Source organism: Saccoglossus kowalevskii, chromosome 16 (assembly GCF_978046115.1).
Source record: "Saccoglossus kowalevskii chromosome 16, keSacKowa6.1, whole genome shotgun sequence".
In the NCBI taxonomy this organism is placed as follows: Eukaryota; Metazoa; Hemichordata; class Enteropneusta; family Harrimaniidae; genus Saccoglossus; species Saccoglossus kowalevskii.
The window spans coordinates 22466454-22487150 of NC_140656.1; the positions used below are offsets into that span (position 1 = coordinate 22466454).

The 20697-nt window shown below is 33.2% G+C and overlaps 2 protein-coding genes across 2 annotated transcripts; one reads left to right on the forward strand and one right to left on the reverse strand.

Moving 5' to 3' along the window:
* Nucleotides 1-7279: 7279 nt before the first annotated feature.
* On the reverse strand, nt 7280-13291 carry LOC102809340 (sulfotransferase 1B1-like). Its single transcript, XM_006819275.2, has 6 exons — nt 13141-13291; nt 11232-11485; nt 9999-10125; nt 9467-9561; nt 9147-9318; nt 7280-7634 (listed from the first exon to the last, which is right to left on the reverse strand). Exons 1-6 carry the CDS (start codon nt 13289-13291, stop codon nt 7525-7527), a joined length of 909 nt encoding a protein of 302 aa, XP_006819338.1. The 3' UTR covers nt 7280-7524.
* A 1985-nt stretch (nt 13292-15276) lies between these two features.
* On the forward strand, nt 15277-20418 carry LOC102809224 (sulfotransferase 1B1-like). The gene is made up of 6 exons (XM_085491563.1): nt 15277-15490; nt 16798-17049; nt 18530-18652; nt 18740-18834; nt 18979-19150; nt 20190-20418. The coding sequence occupies exons 1-6, from the start codon at nt 15340-15342 to the stop codon at nt 20297-20299; spliced, it is 903 nt and encodes a 300-aa protein (XP_085347689.1). The 5' UTR covers nt 15277-15339; the 3' UTR covers nt 20300-20418.
* Nucleotides 20419-20697: the final 279 nt, after the last annotated feature.

Genomic DNA, 20697 nt, shown 5'->3' on the forward strand with positions numbered 1-20697 from the left:
ATGTTCACGTTGTATCACAGTCCATTTATGAAAATAATATCCAGTCTATTGTACCAACGCATTCAGCGTTTTCTTCCCCCATTCATTGGGGAATTGTTCACAGCTTTCCCATACTGTGCCACCAGGTGATCTGAGCTTGACCCCATGCCCAGTTTGTATACTTTTACGTCATTTTCCATTTCGGAAGTTGGTGTTAATCTTCCATCCAGTTTAACTTGAAATGTTTTTGTACATTGTTTTTATCACATTGTATAATGACCTATATATGTTGCATTTCTGTAGTTTGTATAACATCCCTCAAGACATTGTCAAAGCACTTCTTAAGGTCCATAAAGCAAGTGTAAACATTTCCTTTTTGCCGTTTGGTATTTTTAATCATAATGTTTATAATGTGGTTTGTATTTTTTTTCTGAAACCAGCCTGGGTTTTGTATATAGAATAATTGGTTTCTAGATATTTAACAATTTTTCCTGTGTTGCTGCTAGTGACAATGCCATGGTGGATAGATGGGTTTGATGTAATGTCTTTTTTAAAATATTTATTCCATAATTCTGGGTAGTGTTCTTCGGAGACCATACGATTATATAGCATTCGAAATGCTTGTATGGAGTGGGCTTCCATATGAACATCTCTGGAGATATTCCATCAATGTAGCTAGCTTTCCCCGTCCTATTTCCTGTATTATGATTTGTTTGTTCATCTATTCATTTTCATTCATAACATCTTCAATGATTAATTCTGCATGTATGTCCTCTTTTCTAATGGTTGGTGTACCTAATCGGTTTGGAAGTGTTTAATCAATTCTGCGTACAGATTCTTTAAGACTTTGACTTCGATGTGAATACTCTTGTACAACATTCCATAGTTCTTCTTATTTAGATTAATGACTTGTAATAATCTTGTGATGTGTTTCATTCATGTTGTTTCAGATATTTCACATACTTTTTGAATAGTATCTTCTTTGTATGATTTTGGAGCCTAATTTGTTGGTTATATGATTGCCTTTGTTAAATCGATAAGTTTATTTTTAATTGGATTGCTTTGTGCCTCGCTGCATAATTTTTTACGTCTTTTACGAATTTTTCTAGGCTTTGGTTTTGTGATGAGGCAATTGTTTGCAATATTCTCTATCATTTCTTGGAATTCCTTTGTTATGTGATGTGCAGTGCAGTTGTATATTCCTTGTTTATAAACCTGCTTATTATTTTCTTTTATTATTCTGTTTGTTGAATTAGTTTATAGATTTGTTTGTTTTCCACTGAGCATTTATAGCGTCCTGATAATGTTGGTAGGAAAAAGTTTATGTTGTCAATTTCTAAGAAATAATGGGAGTTCAAAAAATTGAGTTGAAATCGATAGTTGACTCGTTAATACAATTTGAGTTATGTTATTGAGAACGCCGAAATAGGCTGAATAGAAACAGGAATTTGAACTCGCTCTTCTGATTAGCAATCTCTGCTCACTGAACTAAACCCGTTACTAGTAAATCCGATTTCTCGAAGACTGACAGTGATGTATTTGGCTCTTCGGCACAGTGACGATTTAACACATTTGCCTGCTTCAATAATTAAAATGAAAAATACGAGTGTAGTACTGTCACCAGAAAAACGTCCAAAAAAGGACATAAACTTTGCTTTTGGTTTATTCATTCATTTATTATTTTTGTTTTTTTTTTGCTTAATTCTTTCCTCCTTCAGAAAACTGTACGATATACATATGCATTTTATACCTTATAAGTTGTAATATTTTGGTTAATATGTTGCTTAGTTGATTACCTTGTTTTCTTTTCATGATAATGAGTAGGCAGTAACTCCGGTAAGACGTGTGTTTCAACCTCTCTCGGTGATGATGTCGGTCTTGTGTTATATTTGTCAAAGGCCGAATATGTTTGGATAAAGCCGGAAAATCCGGAAATGGACCCCATGATAGTGTGAAAAACACATCATCCATAATTGCGTGATCAAAATCCAACGTTGACTTATTGAATGTCATTATTGCTCGTATAGCTCTTGTTATCCAAAAAGTACCTACAAATAAAAAAGTATTTATTAATTGTTGCGTCCGCATTTAGCAAAAGTGAACACACATAAAAGTAAGAATGTTAGAATATTATAAAAAATACTAATTCGGGCCCTTGCCGAAATACCATGGATTACATTTTATTGGCATTTTGTTTGTTTGAGTGCGGCATTATTTAACCCATTTTAAATTCGGAGTTTCCAAAACGAAGTTTATGTATATATATATGATTATTAATATTCCTACAACAACCCAGACCACTTATGGTTCGTTCATCAAAATAAAAATAATATTTGAGGAAGTTTTTGGAGATCGCTATTTTCTTCTAGTGACAAGATGTACTCTCATAATCCCGTTTTTAGAACATTTAATTTGAGTTTAAACATGCTTCGCCACCATGCGCATTGTTATTTTATAAAAACAAGACATGTTTGATTTCGTAAGGATTGTGTAACACTTGGCCAATAAATTTTGTAATGGTATGTAACCTGGATGATGACTTGTAATCTCAAAGCTTTCAATATTGCATTGAAACTTAGAAGCATGGTGTTGATATGTAAAAACTGGGCGTGAGCAGTTTCATGTTTTTTCTACTATAACTGTGTCCCATATAATGCGGAAATAATAGTGTATGTTGGAAAATACACAATAGTGTATGTGATACTGAGAATTGAATGCGTTTAAACCTGAAAACTCTTGCCTTGCCTTTAAAAGATCAAAAATTAATTCAATCAGACTTGGATTGTACTCATTGCAACACAGAAAAAGCATTGTTTGTAATATACTGCAAGTATTTGTCGAGCAGAAAAAAATATGGACTTTTATAAGTGCATTGTTACATGATACCCAACAACTGCAGTAGATATTTATACAAGACAAGACAAGAACACAAAGCAAATGACAAAATTGAATAATTGACAAAACAATTCAGAACTAAACATAACAACTAACAAGTACATATCACAACATAGTCAAATTGGTATGGACTCCTTGGTATACAGGTAGTGATGTCATGTGTTTTTAAACGAGTGAGCACATCCTGCTCAACATGTAGCATTCCCCATATATCATTCTCAGTTATGATCAAATGTTTTTGTTCGAAACTTGATTTCAAATTAATTACAATTAGACAACTGTCACTGATCCTGTATGTAGTTTTATTGTATTCCCAAGAAGTGTATATATCACATAACATTGATCTTAATTTGACGAACGCTCGAACATACCATTCTGCGATTTCCAACAATTCTTAACAATATATTATGGCGGAGCTATCGTGATAATATACAATTAGTAAATGCAACTAAGAGAAGATTTGTCTCCCTGTCATCCAAATTTTGAAGTTTACTTATCAAATTGATGTGGTGATTTGAATGTCAGGGGCAATAATACTGAACAAAGAAATGTTTATAATATTTGTAATGTGTTTATTGACAAGAAGGTTATTAGTGACGTTTATTTATCAGCAGACCCTGTTGCCGACCTGATTACGTGTGTTTATCTATTCAAATTGTGTTATGTAGTTTTATGTGATTAAATAGTATGGTTGCCACAATCAAGTCAAATGTCGATGAGATTTTCTGCATCCGTATTAAAAACAAGTTACTGGTTGTCACTGTAATCGAGTTTGCCGAGTCTGTGCTTGTTTATATTGCAATACTAGCTTCGGTGAACATGCCATTCAACATTTGTATTTGCATGATTCATCCTACATACATTGTGTAGTTAAGTTAAAACCCGTGAGTATAAAAAATGATTTGAACTGAGTAAGATATACAATATACAAAACAGCTATCAGTGTTTGTAACAATATATATAATTGCTTTTATTTTAAGAAGTTTGTGCCAAGTTTGAATTTTGTCATCTATTGCTCATATGGAATGTAGCTGATGCAGTAGACTTCGTATTGTATACAATACCATTTTATTTAAAACATGGTAAATTTGCAACAAATTGCTTCATTTCCACGATATGGTTACGAATATGTCAAAATATCTTATTTTTGTGTTTTCAGAACTATAGTTGTTAGTAGACGACCGTTTTTGATCTGGTGCGAATAATATTGTATGTGCGTATGTATTTCATAATATACGAATGATATGTCATAGTAAAATTTTTCAAAAACAAATTCAAACTTACAAATCAAAGTAACGTGCCACAACTACCCATAATTCTTCCACGTGGTTTGAAAACAATCAGCCAACACATGCCCCAAATATAGTTCTATACATGTCAAAATACCTAATTTTATTGTAGTTTTAAACCAAAATAGTCGCCATTCCACATTCGACACAAAACATTGAACGTGCATAAGTATCACATAAGGTATAACGTATTTGCAAGTTTCGAAGTAAATTTATCAGGGTGCGTCTGAGATACTTCTTTGGACGTACACACGGAAGCACGGACTGAATGAGACCAAATAACATGGCCCTATTTTCATTGTTCATTAGATCTATACAATTGCAATCTATATAGAGACAATGTTTGTTTAAGCTGTTTACGCAACCTGGATAATGTACCTGCGACTGACATGCGATGTGACTTGTCACTGTGTAATTGAAGTCTGGAAGGACCACATTAACGTATATTATCAAAGCTGTTATAACCTTGATAATATAACTCACCAGATCTCGGGTATGTTACAATGAAGACGTCATCACATCGTACATCAAACTTCTTTATCTTCTCAATACTATTATTTACAGTTGGCATCAAATATCCATGGCGTAATGTAATAACAGTGGTCCCATGGCGGCTTGGCGTCCATGTCTGCCATTTCTCCGATGGAGACTACAAGCAGCATTTAAGGTCAGTGAACTTGAGATAAATCGTTTCACTTTGGAGTCACCGAAGCCTCATTTGCATACCTACATTCATTCACGCATGTGGCAGTTATATTACAAACCAGTTGAATGTGGCATTATTTCACCAATATTAAACTTTCATTGGCTTAAATTCAGAGTTACAAGTACAAAATTCATGTTTTTATATAAGAATTGATTATTGAAATTCCAGCTATAAATTACACAACTTAATGGATCGTTCATCGAAGTGAACATAATATTTGAGCAGGTGTTTGATGGGTGGAATTTTCTCTAGTAACGAGATGTACTCTCATACTTCCATTTCATTGGCTTAAATTCAGAGTTACAAATACAAAATTCATGTATTTATATAAGAATGGATTATTGAAATTCCAGCTATAAATCACACAACTTAATGGATCGTTCATCGAAGTGAACATAATATTTGAGCAGGTGTTTGATGGTTGGAGTTTTCTCTAGTGACGAAATGTACTCTCATACTTCCATTTTAAAAGAATGGAAATTAACCTTACTTCGCCAGCATGTATTTATAAAAACAAGACATGTTTGATTTCGTAAGTACTATGACTTGTGCACGTACGAATGAAAAGTAACCAACATGATGATCTGTGACATTAAAGGTTTCAATATTGCATCGGAACACTGGGCGTGAACAGTTTCTTGTGTTTCTACTATAATGTGTTTCATATAAGTTGGAAACAATATTGTCTGTTTGAAAATATGTGCAATAAAGCTGTATATTCACAATTAAATATATTTAAACCTGAAAAACCAGCCTCATTTGCTTTCTTTTAACAATAACATATTAATAATAGTGTATTTGACATGTATTTTACAATCCATCAGCAAATAAAAGTATGGAGATATTAAGCACTTTACAAAACTGGTGTATTAGTACAAAATTGATAATTACAGATTTTTTTGCAGAATGATCTTCACTGGATTTATCATTTTTCTCTCAAGAATTCAGATTTGAAATTCTAATTAGGTATAACATTATGCCAAGAAAACAATTGAATGTTTCCGGAAATTCTTTTTTTGTGCAAAATTCGTAATGATAACAAACTAGGGGTATTTGTTCTTATCTATATACGGTGCATATATGTATCATAAGATAGGAAGTTTTAGTATGTTGAAAATGATGTGGATTTATTTTAATCAGTGAATGTGTAAAGCAGGGATGGTCCAGTCTTCAAAGTGGTCAGTATCACCAGATGGGGAAATTAGAGAATGATTTGTTGAGGGGAAGGATATGTTTATCTCGCATGGTACTTCAAATTCAATTAAAGTAGCCAGTGTATAATTAAGGTATCATACGACCAATTAGCCTATAGTTAGTCAATATAAATTCACGGCGTTTTATTTGAAACGCGATGTGTGAGGGCGTACTTCAATTACATGAGCTGTAAAACTGGTGTGTGAAGCTTTGTTGACGAGTACCGGTGGCCTGTGGATAAAGGAAACTCTCTATTAGACACTTCATAACTGGCTGCTTTTTTCGCTAACATTGTCGTCTAAGGAATTCTAATAGGTTGTATGAGCCCTATATGCTACTAACACCGCATGACACTCAGACGTTGTTTCAGGCTAAACCCTCACAGCATCCTTCTTACTGATAATGTTCCATACACTAAGCATGTTCTGGTGAATACAAATTAACACTTCATCTTGTGCAGAACACAGAACTGTAAAAAGATACTATTTTTAACTCAGTTAGACAGATTTACATATAACATTGTAAATTTACACCCTTAATATGTTCGCTAAAATTTTTCGAAGGTTGCTATTCGTAGTGTGTGTGCTGATAACTTTAGTTATTATACTCCGAGCACATTTATTGATTGCAACGTATACTCATACTTTCTTCAATCTAATTACAAGCCTCGTTAAATGTTTCCCGCAATTTGTGCCCTTAATACATTTTTTCATTCAAATTACATCTTCTCACAAAAAATCTGATACGAACCCTGGAACACATTCCAAAGTGAATATATTACACAACGTTAATACACAACCAACAATTCATATTTGGTGGAGGTATGGTGATAATACATGATTATTAAATGCAAGTGAAGGGTATATAAAGATTTGTTTCCCTAATGCTGTTCTCGCTGCTGATCTGAATAGTTGTGTTTAGATATTCGAATTTTGTTGAAAGTGATTAAGTATGGTTGCCACAATCGAGTCAAATGTTGATGGTGTTTTCTGCATCCATATGAGACAGTTTGCCGTGTCTGTGTGTATTTATATTGCAATACTTGCTACTCAAAACTCGGCATTCAATATTTGTGTTTGAAATCGTCCTACATACAGACGCCATTAGTGTAGAATGGTAGTGTAATTTGCATACATTTAGGGTTATTTTATGATTTATTGCATTTAACTCGACTGACTCTACTCCAATCAGGAGACGATATTAAATGACACACACATTGTTCAGTTTAATAATCATGCACACCCTAACATATCACCATATATTATATATATCATAGATATTTAAGTAGTGAAAACATACTGCAGTTTTTTAATTAACAACGAGATATGTGAATTCTGTTTACTGGAACTGTGTAATGCAATTTACATATGAACTAATACACATTTTCTCAGGGTTGTGATAACCAATACGATAGTTTATCATAACAATCAGTCACATTTTATAATACATTAATGTGTTCATTCAAAAATCATATTTCAAATCCTCATGGCCTTTCATTTCTTCGTGGTACATTTTATCAAATGCCTCATTCTGGGCAACAGTGAAATAATTCTTCCAATCTCCAACTTTTCCTATGAAAGGGAAAATAAAAAAAGAAATTCACATCTACAAAACTGTGTGCATAGGACTGTCAGAGCAATGCATGTATTTGTTGTCATATGCAACTATGTTTACTGACAATTATTAAACAATATACACTGATTTCATATACATAAAAATACACAATAATGATCAGTTGTGACACAACCATTATCTCAGTGAACAAATATAAAATCACAATAAATTGGAGTAATGAGTGCAAGAATTACACATTTAATCTGTAGTTATAAACTATTTAACAATAACTGCAATTGATATATTACAACATAAAAAAATATCTAGACACACGTAATCGCCAATCGTCCCCAAGAATTTAATATTTTGGAGAAAGTACATATAAGACTTTTTTTACAAAAACTATCTATCTACAAAAATTATATGTAGAATCTTCAGTGGTTTTGTTTGTAAGAAGTAATTCATATCCATTTCAAGTGGAAGAATCAGTTATCCTTAGCGCCCACCTTATATTTATTACAAAATGCTCAAACATTGAAAATTAGCCATTATTGAATACTGCGTTCAGTTTGCAGAAACAATGACATCCCATAATATTATTTTTGCATTTGTTTATATAACGTTGGGGCGGTTTTTTTTCAACGAAAACTCAGATAAAACATAATCGAAGGCTGGTCAATACCCAACGCGTCCAACAATTGTATACATTGGAAAATGTTCAAATCAAGATTGAAACACACAAACATCCCATATTATTATTAAGTCTGATCGCGTCCATCAATTGTGCAAACCATAAAATCGAACAATCGTACAACGATCCGATATTTTTTATCCAAATTTAGTGTAGGTAATTTGTATATATTAAAGCCTTTTTGCGCAGAGAAGCGCCCTCAGCGTCGATTGTTAGTTGCTACTGAGCACTACCGCCCAGAATTTAGTTGAGTATTCCCTCCCGTCCGGCAAAATATGATGCGATAGGACTAAGAAAAAAGAATATCGTGGAATGTTCGTTTTTTCAGTCCAGATGATAGCATCCAATATAAACTGTATATGATTTTTGATTTGAGCATTTTCCAATATATACAATTGTTGGACGCATTAGGTATGGTCAGTTTCTGATTACGTTTAATTTTGTCTTAAAATTTGTTTCAAGCTTGAGTAAAAATAACGTCCCAACGTTGAATAAACAATTCAAAAATAGTTTTATGGGATGTCAGTATTCCTCAATATTGAATGCAGCATTCAATGATGGCTATATTCAATGTTCAATTTGATCAGTCCGTAAAGAAATACAATAAGGAAGTACTTATTTCATGTATTGTCATGTATTTTGGTGCATTCATACATTGTATCCTTAGGAGATGAAGCTTCTAGTAGTCAATATATAGAGAAACTAGAATTTCGATCACCAAATATGCACAAAACTAATAAATGTGTATTTGATTAAACCAATGTTACTTGACGTTATTTGGTTGCCCGTAATAATAAATAGGCCAATCTGTAAATAAATGTGCACATATTGAACTCACCCTTTCTTACATATTTCCCGTCTTTTTCCATAAAATCTTGAGCTACTGGGGCATTTTTGAAAAACTCTTGCATATATTTAAAATCACAAAAACGCATAACAACCTCCATTTCTTTTTCAGTCATTGTTATTTCCAAAAAATGTGCAATCTTGTAGTATACGCTCATTGGATTCTGGAATATCACAAATAGCAAATTCAAGTAAGTGATTAAGTTATTAATTATTTTCTCTTCAGAATATATATGTTTTGGTATGGTGTTGTTTTCCGAGTTGATTGTCATGAATCTTTCGTATTTACTTGAATTATTGTGGCTGTTTTACCTTCAACATGTCTTCATATTTGAGCCATAAGAATCCTGGTTGATTTTTGTATTTAGACCATTGTTTGACGTTCTCCATCCAGGAACCAAACTCAACTAAAATAAGAATGGGTGCCAAATAATTAAATATAATCAGTTAACATTTCATTTTATTAAATCAACTTTTGTATTTTTAACATTCAAGAGTAGTTGAGTATGAACGCATCGTTATATATCCATCAATGTATTTTTTCGAGTACCTGAATTTCAATTCCTCTGTCATAAGCCACGCTTTATAGCAACGAAGCACTTACGTAAGGATGTAAATATGTGTAAAGTATGCAGATTACAAATCGATAATATTTTGATATAAAACATATATTTTACTGCATTCTGAGCGTTGTTTATATGGACGATACTGTTTACACCAAACTACGTAATTTTGACGTCAGAAAAACGCCTCGTCTAGAAATTATATCAGTATGTATTATGAATGTGGCTTTTTTTACTAAAATAATTAAGTTGAAGAAGTTTTCATCAAGGTATCAAATTACCATTTCCTGTCAGAAATTCTTCAAAAAAATGATCCCAGCTAGTCGGCTTCCCTAATGTTCGACTTGCGAAATGCATGAAATAAAACGAAACAGCCACGTCTTTTGGATTACGCTGGAGATAGATAGTCTGTGAAATAAAAGATGATTCATAATTCACTGGCAATCTACAGCCTAACGACATGAACTAAAAATTGTCAAATCGTCCTAAAGCTTCAAGTGTTCCTGACATTTTTATGAAACAGAAAACAACCCTATGTGCATTGTATTTTCATTTATTTAAACTAAAACAGTACTAGAAAGTACTAACCCCAACCATCAACGTAGACGGTATACTCTTAAATCATCTAGCAGCATTTTTGTATTAAAAAACACATCACACATTATAATTTTATATGGCCGATGACACGAGGTTTTCTCAATTAAGATGACACTCCCCCACTCCTTTGTAATCATTCATATACATACAATACTTAACTTTAACTCTCAACTAAACAAAATGTTGCTACTTTCACTTCCTACAAGTGTACATTTCCTTACTCATTTTGGAAGAGCACGTAATTCATAAAACCATATCTTAAAAGAGTCCGCATATGTAGTTGTTGATAATTGAAACTGAACCCTAGCTCACGTTACAAACACCACAAGCGATCACTTCGTTTGTAAATATTGAGGCAAAACAAAACATATTACAAAACACGATGCAATTGAATAATTAGAGATATACACGAAATATCGAATAAATAAAGCTTTTTATTCGGACAATCGGCAATAAAGTTAAAAAACGAACTCTGTATGCTGGAATGTGATTGCAATCGTGACATTGAAATCGATTATAAATAGTTAATTCCCAATGTTGATGCCAGATACACGATTATATAATTGGATTAATATTATTGAAGAAGCCGAAATTTTAACTCGCTGTTTTGATCAGTTAATTGAATTTGATTACTCGAAGTTTGACGGTGATGTATTTGGCTCTTTGACACAGTGTTGGAATCAACGCAGTTTCCTGCTCTACATAACCTTAATAATCAAAGATGGCATTTTAGTTAAACAAGAGTGCAGTAATGACATCGGACACACATGCGCATTCATTCATTCATTCATTCATTCATTCATTCATTTTTTGTTAATTCGTTCCTCGTTCAGAAAACTGTACCATATACATGTGTATTTTGTAGCTTATATTTCTGAATACATGTCTTTGGTTCAATAAGTTGTTTATTTCATTACCTTTGGTTTCTTTTCATGATACTGAGTTGGCAGAAATTCTGGTAAAAGGTGTGTTCCAACCTCTCTAGGTAATGATAACGGCCTCGCATTATATTTGTCAATGGCTGAAGTGTGTTTGAATAAATGTGGAAAATCCGGAAACGGTCCCCAAGATAGTGTGATAAACAGATCATCCATAATTGTGTGATCGACTTCCAATGTTGACTTATTCAATGTCATTATTGCTCGTACGGCTCTAGTTAGCCAGTACGTACCTACATCAGAGAAAAATAAAAAAAAAGTATTTATTGATTGTGACATATTTCGAATTTCAAATGATTTCATTCAGCAAAAATGAACACACATGAAGGTATGAATATCTGGATATTATAAAAATAATAATTTGGGCCGTCGCCGAATTACCAAGGTTTACATTATATTGGCATTATATTTTTTCAATGAGTTTGACAAATACATTATCGCTGACATTTATTCATCAGCTGACTCCGCAGCCGATCTGATTATGTGTTAAAATTGTGTTATGAAGTTGTATGTGATTAATTAGTATGGTTGCCACGATCGATATCAAGTCAAATATCCACGAGAGTTTCTGCATCCGTAGTAAAAACAATTAACAGTTGTCACCATAATCAAGTTTGCCGAGTCTGTGCTTGTTTATATTGCAATATTCGCTTCTGTTCACTCGGCATTCAACATTTGTGTTTGCATGATTCATCCTACATACCGACACAATTGGAGTGGAATGTTGGTCTAATTTGCATACATTTGCATATCATGATTTATTGCATTCTACGCGACTGGCCCTTTTCCAATCAGCTTGTCATACTATAATATGAGAGGATATTAGGAGACACTTACACTGTTCATTTTAATATTCATGTGCATCCTAACTTACAAATACTTTATAAATATCATAGATATTTAAGTAGTGAAAACATACTACAATTATTAATTTGACAACCGAAGTCAATACGTGTACTTTGTTTACCGGAACCGATTAATGCAAGCATTTTCTCATCGTATATTTAATTTAAAAATCACAAAGAATGATGAACTAATAATATAATATAATATATAAAATACAAAACAGTTATCACTATTTATAACAATATGCGCAATTGTTTTTGTATTAAGAATGGTTGTTTCATCTGTTGCTCATTTTATTTAAAACATGGAAAATGTAGTTTTTCAATATTTGCAACAGAAATATGCACCATGTCCAAGATCTGGTTACGAATATGTTGAAATATCTTATTCCAGTGTTTTTCAGTGTTACAGTGGTCAGTAGTGTTCTTTGATCTGGTGAAAATTATATTGTATGTGCATAAGTCTATCATGATGTGCCCTTTATGTATACATTACTAGCAAATTGCTCAAAGTATAGGCGAATGATATGTCTGAAATAAATTTGTCAAAAAACAAAAAAAGGCTGTCAATCGTCTGTCTTCATTCGAATTTACAAATCAAAGTAACGTGCACCAACTACGCATTATTTTTAATTATTTCACATGGTTTGACAGCAATGTGTCAATATACCTATTTTTGTACAAGCACAATAGCCGGCGTGCATAGGATATGACGTATGTGAAAGTTCTGAAGTGAATTAGTCAGGGTGTATTTGAGATACAGCTCTGGACGTACACATGGAAGAACGAATTGAAAGAGACCAAAGCACAAGACCCCGTTTTGGACTTTGTTCTCCGTACGAATGCAGACTAATTAGTGCATACATGTTGCATTAGACTGGACATTGCAATCTATACAGAGAAAATGTTTGTTTAAGCTGTTTACACGACCTGGGTAATGTACCTGCGACTGATATGCAATGTTACTTTTGACTCAGCAATTGGATTTTCCAGGGTTAGCGTAGATTATCAACATTATTTATAACCTTGGTAACATAGCTTACCAGATCTCGGGTATGTTACAATGAAGACGTCATCACTTCGTACATCAAACTTCTTTATCTTCTCGACACTATTAGTTACAGTTGGCATCAGATATCCAGGGCGTACGTAATAACAGTGTTCCCATGGCGGCTTGGCGTCTATGTCTGCCATAGTATTGAATGAGAATAGAATACTTCCCGATTGGCACTACTAGCAATGCAGAGACATGGATTCACGTGCAGTAAATTGCAACAAGATGAAGAATTGCCCTATTTACTGTACTGAGTTGCTAGAGGGCGTGATTAGTTAGACAGGTGGAAAGACTTTTAAAAATGTAACGGGTTGCTCCAGCCACTAAACATATGTGGTCGGTACGTATTTAAAGTAGTTATCGACCTTACAAACCTATTTGCTGTTGTTCACAAAATTCATCATCAGTTATATGGTCACCAAACTTCATTTGCACAAAAAATATGTCAAACACCCATCGCCATGTTTCCATGTTCGAGTACATATGGCTGTCTCCAATTATTGTGAACTTAATAAATGATATGAAATCATGCTTTAACACTAATTTCTATGGAAATAATTCCAAAACGTTCCATTTCGCATGTGTTCGGACTGACAAAGTTACTGGGTAAAAAATCTGATAATAAAGACGATAAATAATGTCTAAATGATAATTATGTAACATATTTAAAACAAATAAACGTGATATTTGTTACCCTTATTTAAGCTTTGACAGTATATGCTACACGCAACATGTATTGTTTATTGGTTAATTGACACCAGCTTATATTAGAGCCAACAATTTCCGGCCATTTGATTTAGCAGTTTTCTCAAACTAGTTCGGGAAAAACGAAAGAATATTAACAATAAGTGCCCCAGCCCCACTGGTTTATTATGTAAAATGAATATGTGTACAAGTTGCGGTCAATAGTTCTTTATTTATTATTAGATTATTAGTATACATCTGTCACCATAGCGCCATAAGGTACAGTGAGCCGTAATTTTGCGGTATTTTACGGGGTATTTTCATCCAACCATATTAGGAAATGGGAATTCCAAATACGGACGCGTAAGCCTTCTTCTGACAATATAAACAAACATGGCTGCCACCAGGGTTGGAATCCACATAAAGAAGTTCGCTGATTTTGTTCTAAAATTTTTTGGATTTCGGCATTCCCATGATGTATCATTGGGAGGAAAAGATGAATAAAAATAAGGTTATCACGAGGATACCGAAAAGTATGCTCTCGGACAGTGCGCCGTCGCATTGATACTTCCGCTGTACTGCTCACAAAATGAGGCAAATAATAAGATGATTTTGATTCATGTCTAACATAAATAATAATCAAAACCTTTACTGGTTTCCTCATCTAGAGGTAAGTGAACACCAACACCAGTCCAGTGCTGATACCTGTCGGTCAAGCATTCACTAGAATCTTATCATACCCTAGAAATAACGAAACATGACAGACATTCACATTCCTGCCAAATATAATTAGTTTGTACCTGTGTACAAGGAAACTTGTCCAGTAAATTTCATGAGATTACATCTATAACTTGAAGCTAATCACGCTGGTTATAATATGCCAACTCGACGATTACAATTACTTTTTGTATATGGCATCACTCTCTTATATTGAAATGTAACTGTGCAAACTTTTAGGCATATTTCAAAGAATATTCCTAAACTATTGAGACCTTGACCTAAAGGCTTTTTTTCTTTACAATTTGCTAAGATTCTGTTTTATGGTCAACTATTCGATTAATGATGTAAAACATAAAGGAAGTTAACCACAAGCAAGGTTTTTTCTTGTAAACATAATTTTTTGTAGTGTCACAATGTCGCAAATTGTATTTTAAAAATTATAAGTTTACTCACTAGTTTACTATATTTGTACAATGAGACACATTTTATTAATTAAAAGGACCTGTCCGTTTATTTACAAACATCACATTTTATGAATTTTAATCATGTCATTACTGAAATCATAAAATTATACTCGGGTTTACACTACGCTGTACATGTACTCATACTACATATCAATGTCAGATCTTGACAGTCGACCACGTGACACGTGAATAGTCACGTGACACAGTTTGCCATTGGCGCTGCAGGTGCAGGTCGGCGTCTTCTACACAGCGCTTCCTGTGACGACACAACGACAGTTTACCTCACATCTTCTGTTACGCCATTTTGTATAGCTTGTAACATGTCAGCCGAGGAAGCTAAGCCGCCCTGGAACCACTCCTATTATATGTGGCCTGGGTATCTAATGCCGACTTCATCTAACACCGTTAAGAATATAACACACTTTGAAGTACGCGACGACGATGTATTCATCGTCACATATCCAAGATCTGGTGAGATATTCATACATTGTTGCTTGAGCGGTGAAGTGTTTATGTACAATTCCCCACTGTGTGACCTACACATCTGATTGCACGCCTCAGTCATTGTACCAAAGTTGAGTTATCATTGCGACTTACCTATACAAGCACTCAAACCTATGACCCCAGTGAATTGTATTCGTTATATCATTTGGCATTTGGCAACTGTTGTGATTTTTTGGAAAAGCCCCGTACAGGTTCTTTTCAACTCAATTAAAGTCAGATCTAATTAGGCGTTTTTTTATTTTGTATTTGATTTTAATTAATTCCTTTGATGTTATGATTTTCTTTCAATTATATCCGATAATCACTGTATAAACGGCCTTATCTGAATGATTGAATATCTGATTATTTGAGTTCCCACGAACGAGATCATCTATTCACACTCTCACAAGCTGTTCTTAAACCCAGATTTACACCTGGATTTTTAGATATGCTTTTAGACGTGCTTACATGCATTCCGTTTCCTATGCACTAACTAATTCAGTCAGTTGAAGTTGAAGTCAGTTGCTAGAGTTTTCTGCTAACAATCGAACTGTATATCAGGTAATCAGTAGATCAGTAATTTTGTAGACTAATCACATCTTTTTGGGTAGAAACGAATGACCGGAAGAACTAGATACCGCAATTTACATCTCTGCTTCAACTTGATGATAACAAATTTACCTGGCATACACTCTTTTGTCATTACCATCAGTGAATGCCTGTACATACATATAGTGGTGAATCACTGCAGATCTGTCATTAATCATATATTAACAAGCTATTGGAAAACGCAAAACTCACTCATTTATCTCAGGAATCTCTCTGCAGATAATTTGTCTATTGGAGGTAGGCAAATAAAATCACAAACTTTTGTCAGTTTCAATGTTTCTCCTAATCTAGCTTTGTTGTTTTTGCAATAATTAACATTTTCCTCGTAAAGTTGCTCAATAGCTGCATCTTTGCGTGATCTGACCCCAAATAAGAATAATGTAATTTATACAAATGGTGATAGAATGTAATGATAATGACATTAGCTAAAAAGACTGTGGCGAACTGATAGTCTCTGTGTTATTATTATCATCATTACACCCCACTCATTGTAATCATATCATCACATTCCCAGATTAGATCCTATTATTTCCCTACACTGTGTAAATGAACGTCAATAAAAAAATTAAAAATAAAAACTAATTTGATTAACAATTTTGATGCAAATGCCTAATTGAGTCACGTTTCTTAACTTTTAATTATTAATTAATTATTATGCATTCAAACATTATTTCTTTTCAATGCAGGTACCTACTGGACTACAAGAGTTGTAAGAGCAATTATGACATTGAATAAATCAACCATGGATGTGAATCACGAAATTATGAATAACCTCTTTTTTACTCTACATTGGGGACCATTTCATAACTTCCCTGATTTAATCAAACTTGGTTCAGCTATTGATAGATATAATGAACGATCGTCACCAAGGGAGATTGGCTTGCATCTGTTACCAAAGCTTCTACCCACTCAGTATCACGAGAAGAAACCACAGGCATGTATTTAAGTTATACATAACATGTCATAATAACGCAAGGTTATTACAAGGATATTGCAACATCTGAACTCAGATATTTACTGTATTCATGAAAACTTTGCACATCCTCCCAATCACCTTATGTTTTACTACTCCCTAGTGAATTAGAATATGTTGTTTTACGGTTTGTACTAAAACAAACGAAACAGTTTGCAACTAAGTAACATTAATTCTTATATATGTTGCTTTATAGAGATCCACCTATCTAGTTTTGACGTGTTTACGTCAAGATGTTCTGTATTTGCTTTATTTCACGCACATGCTATGAGGGTTTGCTATAAAAAGGAAATGGCGTCATATAAAAACCATATCCCAGGTCAGTAATGCATATACCCCATGAGTGACACGTATACTACTATACTACAAACACTTATTCTACTCTAAATGATCAGAAGCATGAAAACACGCATCAAAAACATGTCAGGTGTTTAAATTTAAAATTAGCATATGAAACACACTACATGTATAACATTAATCGAAGTTATAATCAAATACTTTCTTTCTGGCAATGCAAATATAGCTAACCCTTTATACGAGTTAAAAATCTATTTACGCGGTTCCTCCACTGTATGTAACTAATCAGTTTCTATGAGCCAGACAATGTGTCGTACTTAGCAGAGCAGTCTCTTCGCTGCGATCTCGAAGCTAAAATCAACGACTCATTTTCAAAAACATTTTGAACTCCAGTGAAAAATAGTACCTGCCAAATATGTATAGATGCTGTTGAAGATGAGACTCATTTTCTGGTAGTTTGTCCAGCATATTCCAACCATATTCGAAAACCACTTTTTGATCGAATTAACTGCATTGAACCACAATTCGAGCTCCTTTCAGTAAACTTATATATTTTTTTTTCTCTCAGGATAACCATGAAATCATCCAAATTCTTTGAAAGATTTGTATACACAGCTTTCCAGATTAGATATAATTTGTTAGTGTGAGTTCTCCAATAGATGAGTTATAATATTTTAGTTTATTTAGGCGATTAAAGTCACGCCTGTAACTTTTTTTTATATGCATTGTAACCTGTTCCCCCAGGTTAGTGGAGTATATTTCTTTAGAGAAATGAAAATAAAATAATAAATAAATATAATTTTAATAATTAGATAAACTATAGGAATTTTGAGTGACTCCTTCACAGTATAGTTATGCCATATATACGTTAGGAAGCTGATAGGGAAAACTAACACGTATCATCAGTTACCAACAGACTATTGTTACAGAAATATTTTTAAATGTTATTTGAATCATCGATATATATTTACTGTTTAACTGATAAACATGATTACAGATCAATCCTTGCATGTTTTATAGTCCGGGAAACAAGCAAAAGTTAGAGGAATTATATATGGTGCTTCACTGTTATGCCGATTTTACTTTATGAAACTAATTATAGATTAATCATTAAACATAATCCATCTGTGGATTGGTTTTACAGACAGTATACATCCAGCGTAACCCGAAGGACGTGGCTGTGTCATGTTACTTCATGCATTTCGCTTGTGCAATTCTTGGTAAACCAAACAGTTGGGATCATTATTTCACCGAATTCTTAAACGGAAATGGTAATGGTAAAGTACTATTATATTTTTATATCTATATTTTATTGATGTAAACACATTTACTTGTATACTTTCCCCGTTAATTAACAGTTGAATTTGGGTCATATTTTGAACACATTAAACAGTGGTCAAAATATAAAAACGAGCCAGGATACTTGTGGATCAAGTATGAAGATATGGTAAAGGTAATAAACGAATTTTGAGTTGTCTAGATTTTCACATGTTAAACAAAACAGTTGCATTGCATTGCATCTCTTTCATTTGAAAATGTGGAGAAATTTGAAATGTAGTGTCCCACACATCTAAAGTAAATATTGTTATTATTTCAGGATCCACGAAAGATATACCACAGGATCGCGCATTTCTTGGAGAGACCCATGACTGATGAAGAGATGGATGTTGTTATACGTGTTTGTGATTTCAAATATATGCAAGATTTCTTTCTTAGTGACCCAGTTGCACAATATTTCATTGAAAAAGATGAAAAATATATGAGACGAGGTTAGTGTGCCAGTATCTAAGACAGAATAGACTAGAATATACTCTCTGAAATTGAAAATATATCCTTACTAATACTTATTTTTATTTCTATTCCTATTCTTATTATTTTGACAATTCACAATAATATTATAAAAGGTAATCATTGCCCTTGGTAATTATTCAATACAACCAGAAGCTTCAGACAAAGTATTCGTTCTCAATGACAGATATGAATAGAGATTGTAGAAAAATAAAATATAACACGCTTAACGACTGGAATGATAGCAAATATAAATTTGAATGATTTATTGGCTCATAAAGGAGAGAGGTAACCACGGCTCTATTCCATGTGATCTTCCGAAGCGTAACTCATGGTGGTTTATTATGGATTATAATAAGTGTATTATTTTGGGTGTGATTAAAAGTTAGATATGATGTGTCACTATTAACTGAGTTTATTGTATTGCAATGTCATAAATGCGGTAAATCTTACATTAAGTTATTTCCGATGATTACCATTATTCTGGTTATTTTTTCATTTTTCCATTATCTCAATCTGTTCATATCTATTCTTAGGATACTTTGTCATAAATGTCTATTTATATTGAATAACCGGTCTTAGCATATTTGACCAATTTAATCATCTAGGAACATCGTGAACATTGTTCTAATTTGTTGAGTTATCAGTTAAAAATCATTTCCATATTTGTAGTTACCATAGCAACCAGATCCACATACCAAAATCTTGGTGACTAGTTATTGCGTGGGTAAAAGTTGGTCATTGGTCTTTGTGTACATTGCAAATCTCGTGGAAATTGCGTGATAAACTATCGATAACATAAGTTGTAAATAAAAAGTCATTCACAAATTGCTGTTTTTATGGGAACTTGTTCTACATTACTACCAAAATGCAATTTAATAGAAATGTGTCAAGGTCAATCCTTTCTAAAAATGTCATGGGAATTCTTCAACAACTTTTAGAGATATCAAACCGAACGACAAACGACATAAAACATCATGTTTCATTAAATAAATCAATGAGTTTATTCTTATTATTTAGGTAAAGTTGGTGACTGGAAAAAATATTTTACTGTAGCTCAGAACGAAGCCTTTGATAAGGTTTATTGTGAAGAAATGAAAGGTTACGAAGAGTTAAAATACGACTTTTGAATTGTAGTAATTGTAGTAATGTCATTAATTTTTCCGACTTGTAGCAGGTATATTTGTAACTACTAAATGATAGTCGATCATTTAAATAAACTTCTGATTTTCTTTGGACGCATGGAGAATGATGATTGGCTATGAGTTTTATTTATGGTAATGAGGATTGATGAATGATCTGTGAAGCTGGTGAGCATCATCTTGAATTTTAAATTTATATTTCAACTGAAGTTGGTCAACAAAGACATTTATCTATTAGTCTATTATTAGTTGTACTGAGTATTTTAACTGCCCAACCGATGTGCGTCAGAGTTGTATGCTTAGCCCTTCTTGTTTTTCTTTTTTATAAATGAATTGGCACACGAGTTACATTCTGGGGTTCAAAGAGGCATACAACTTTCACCTGA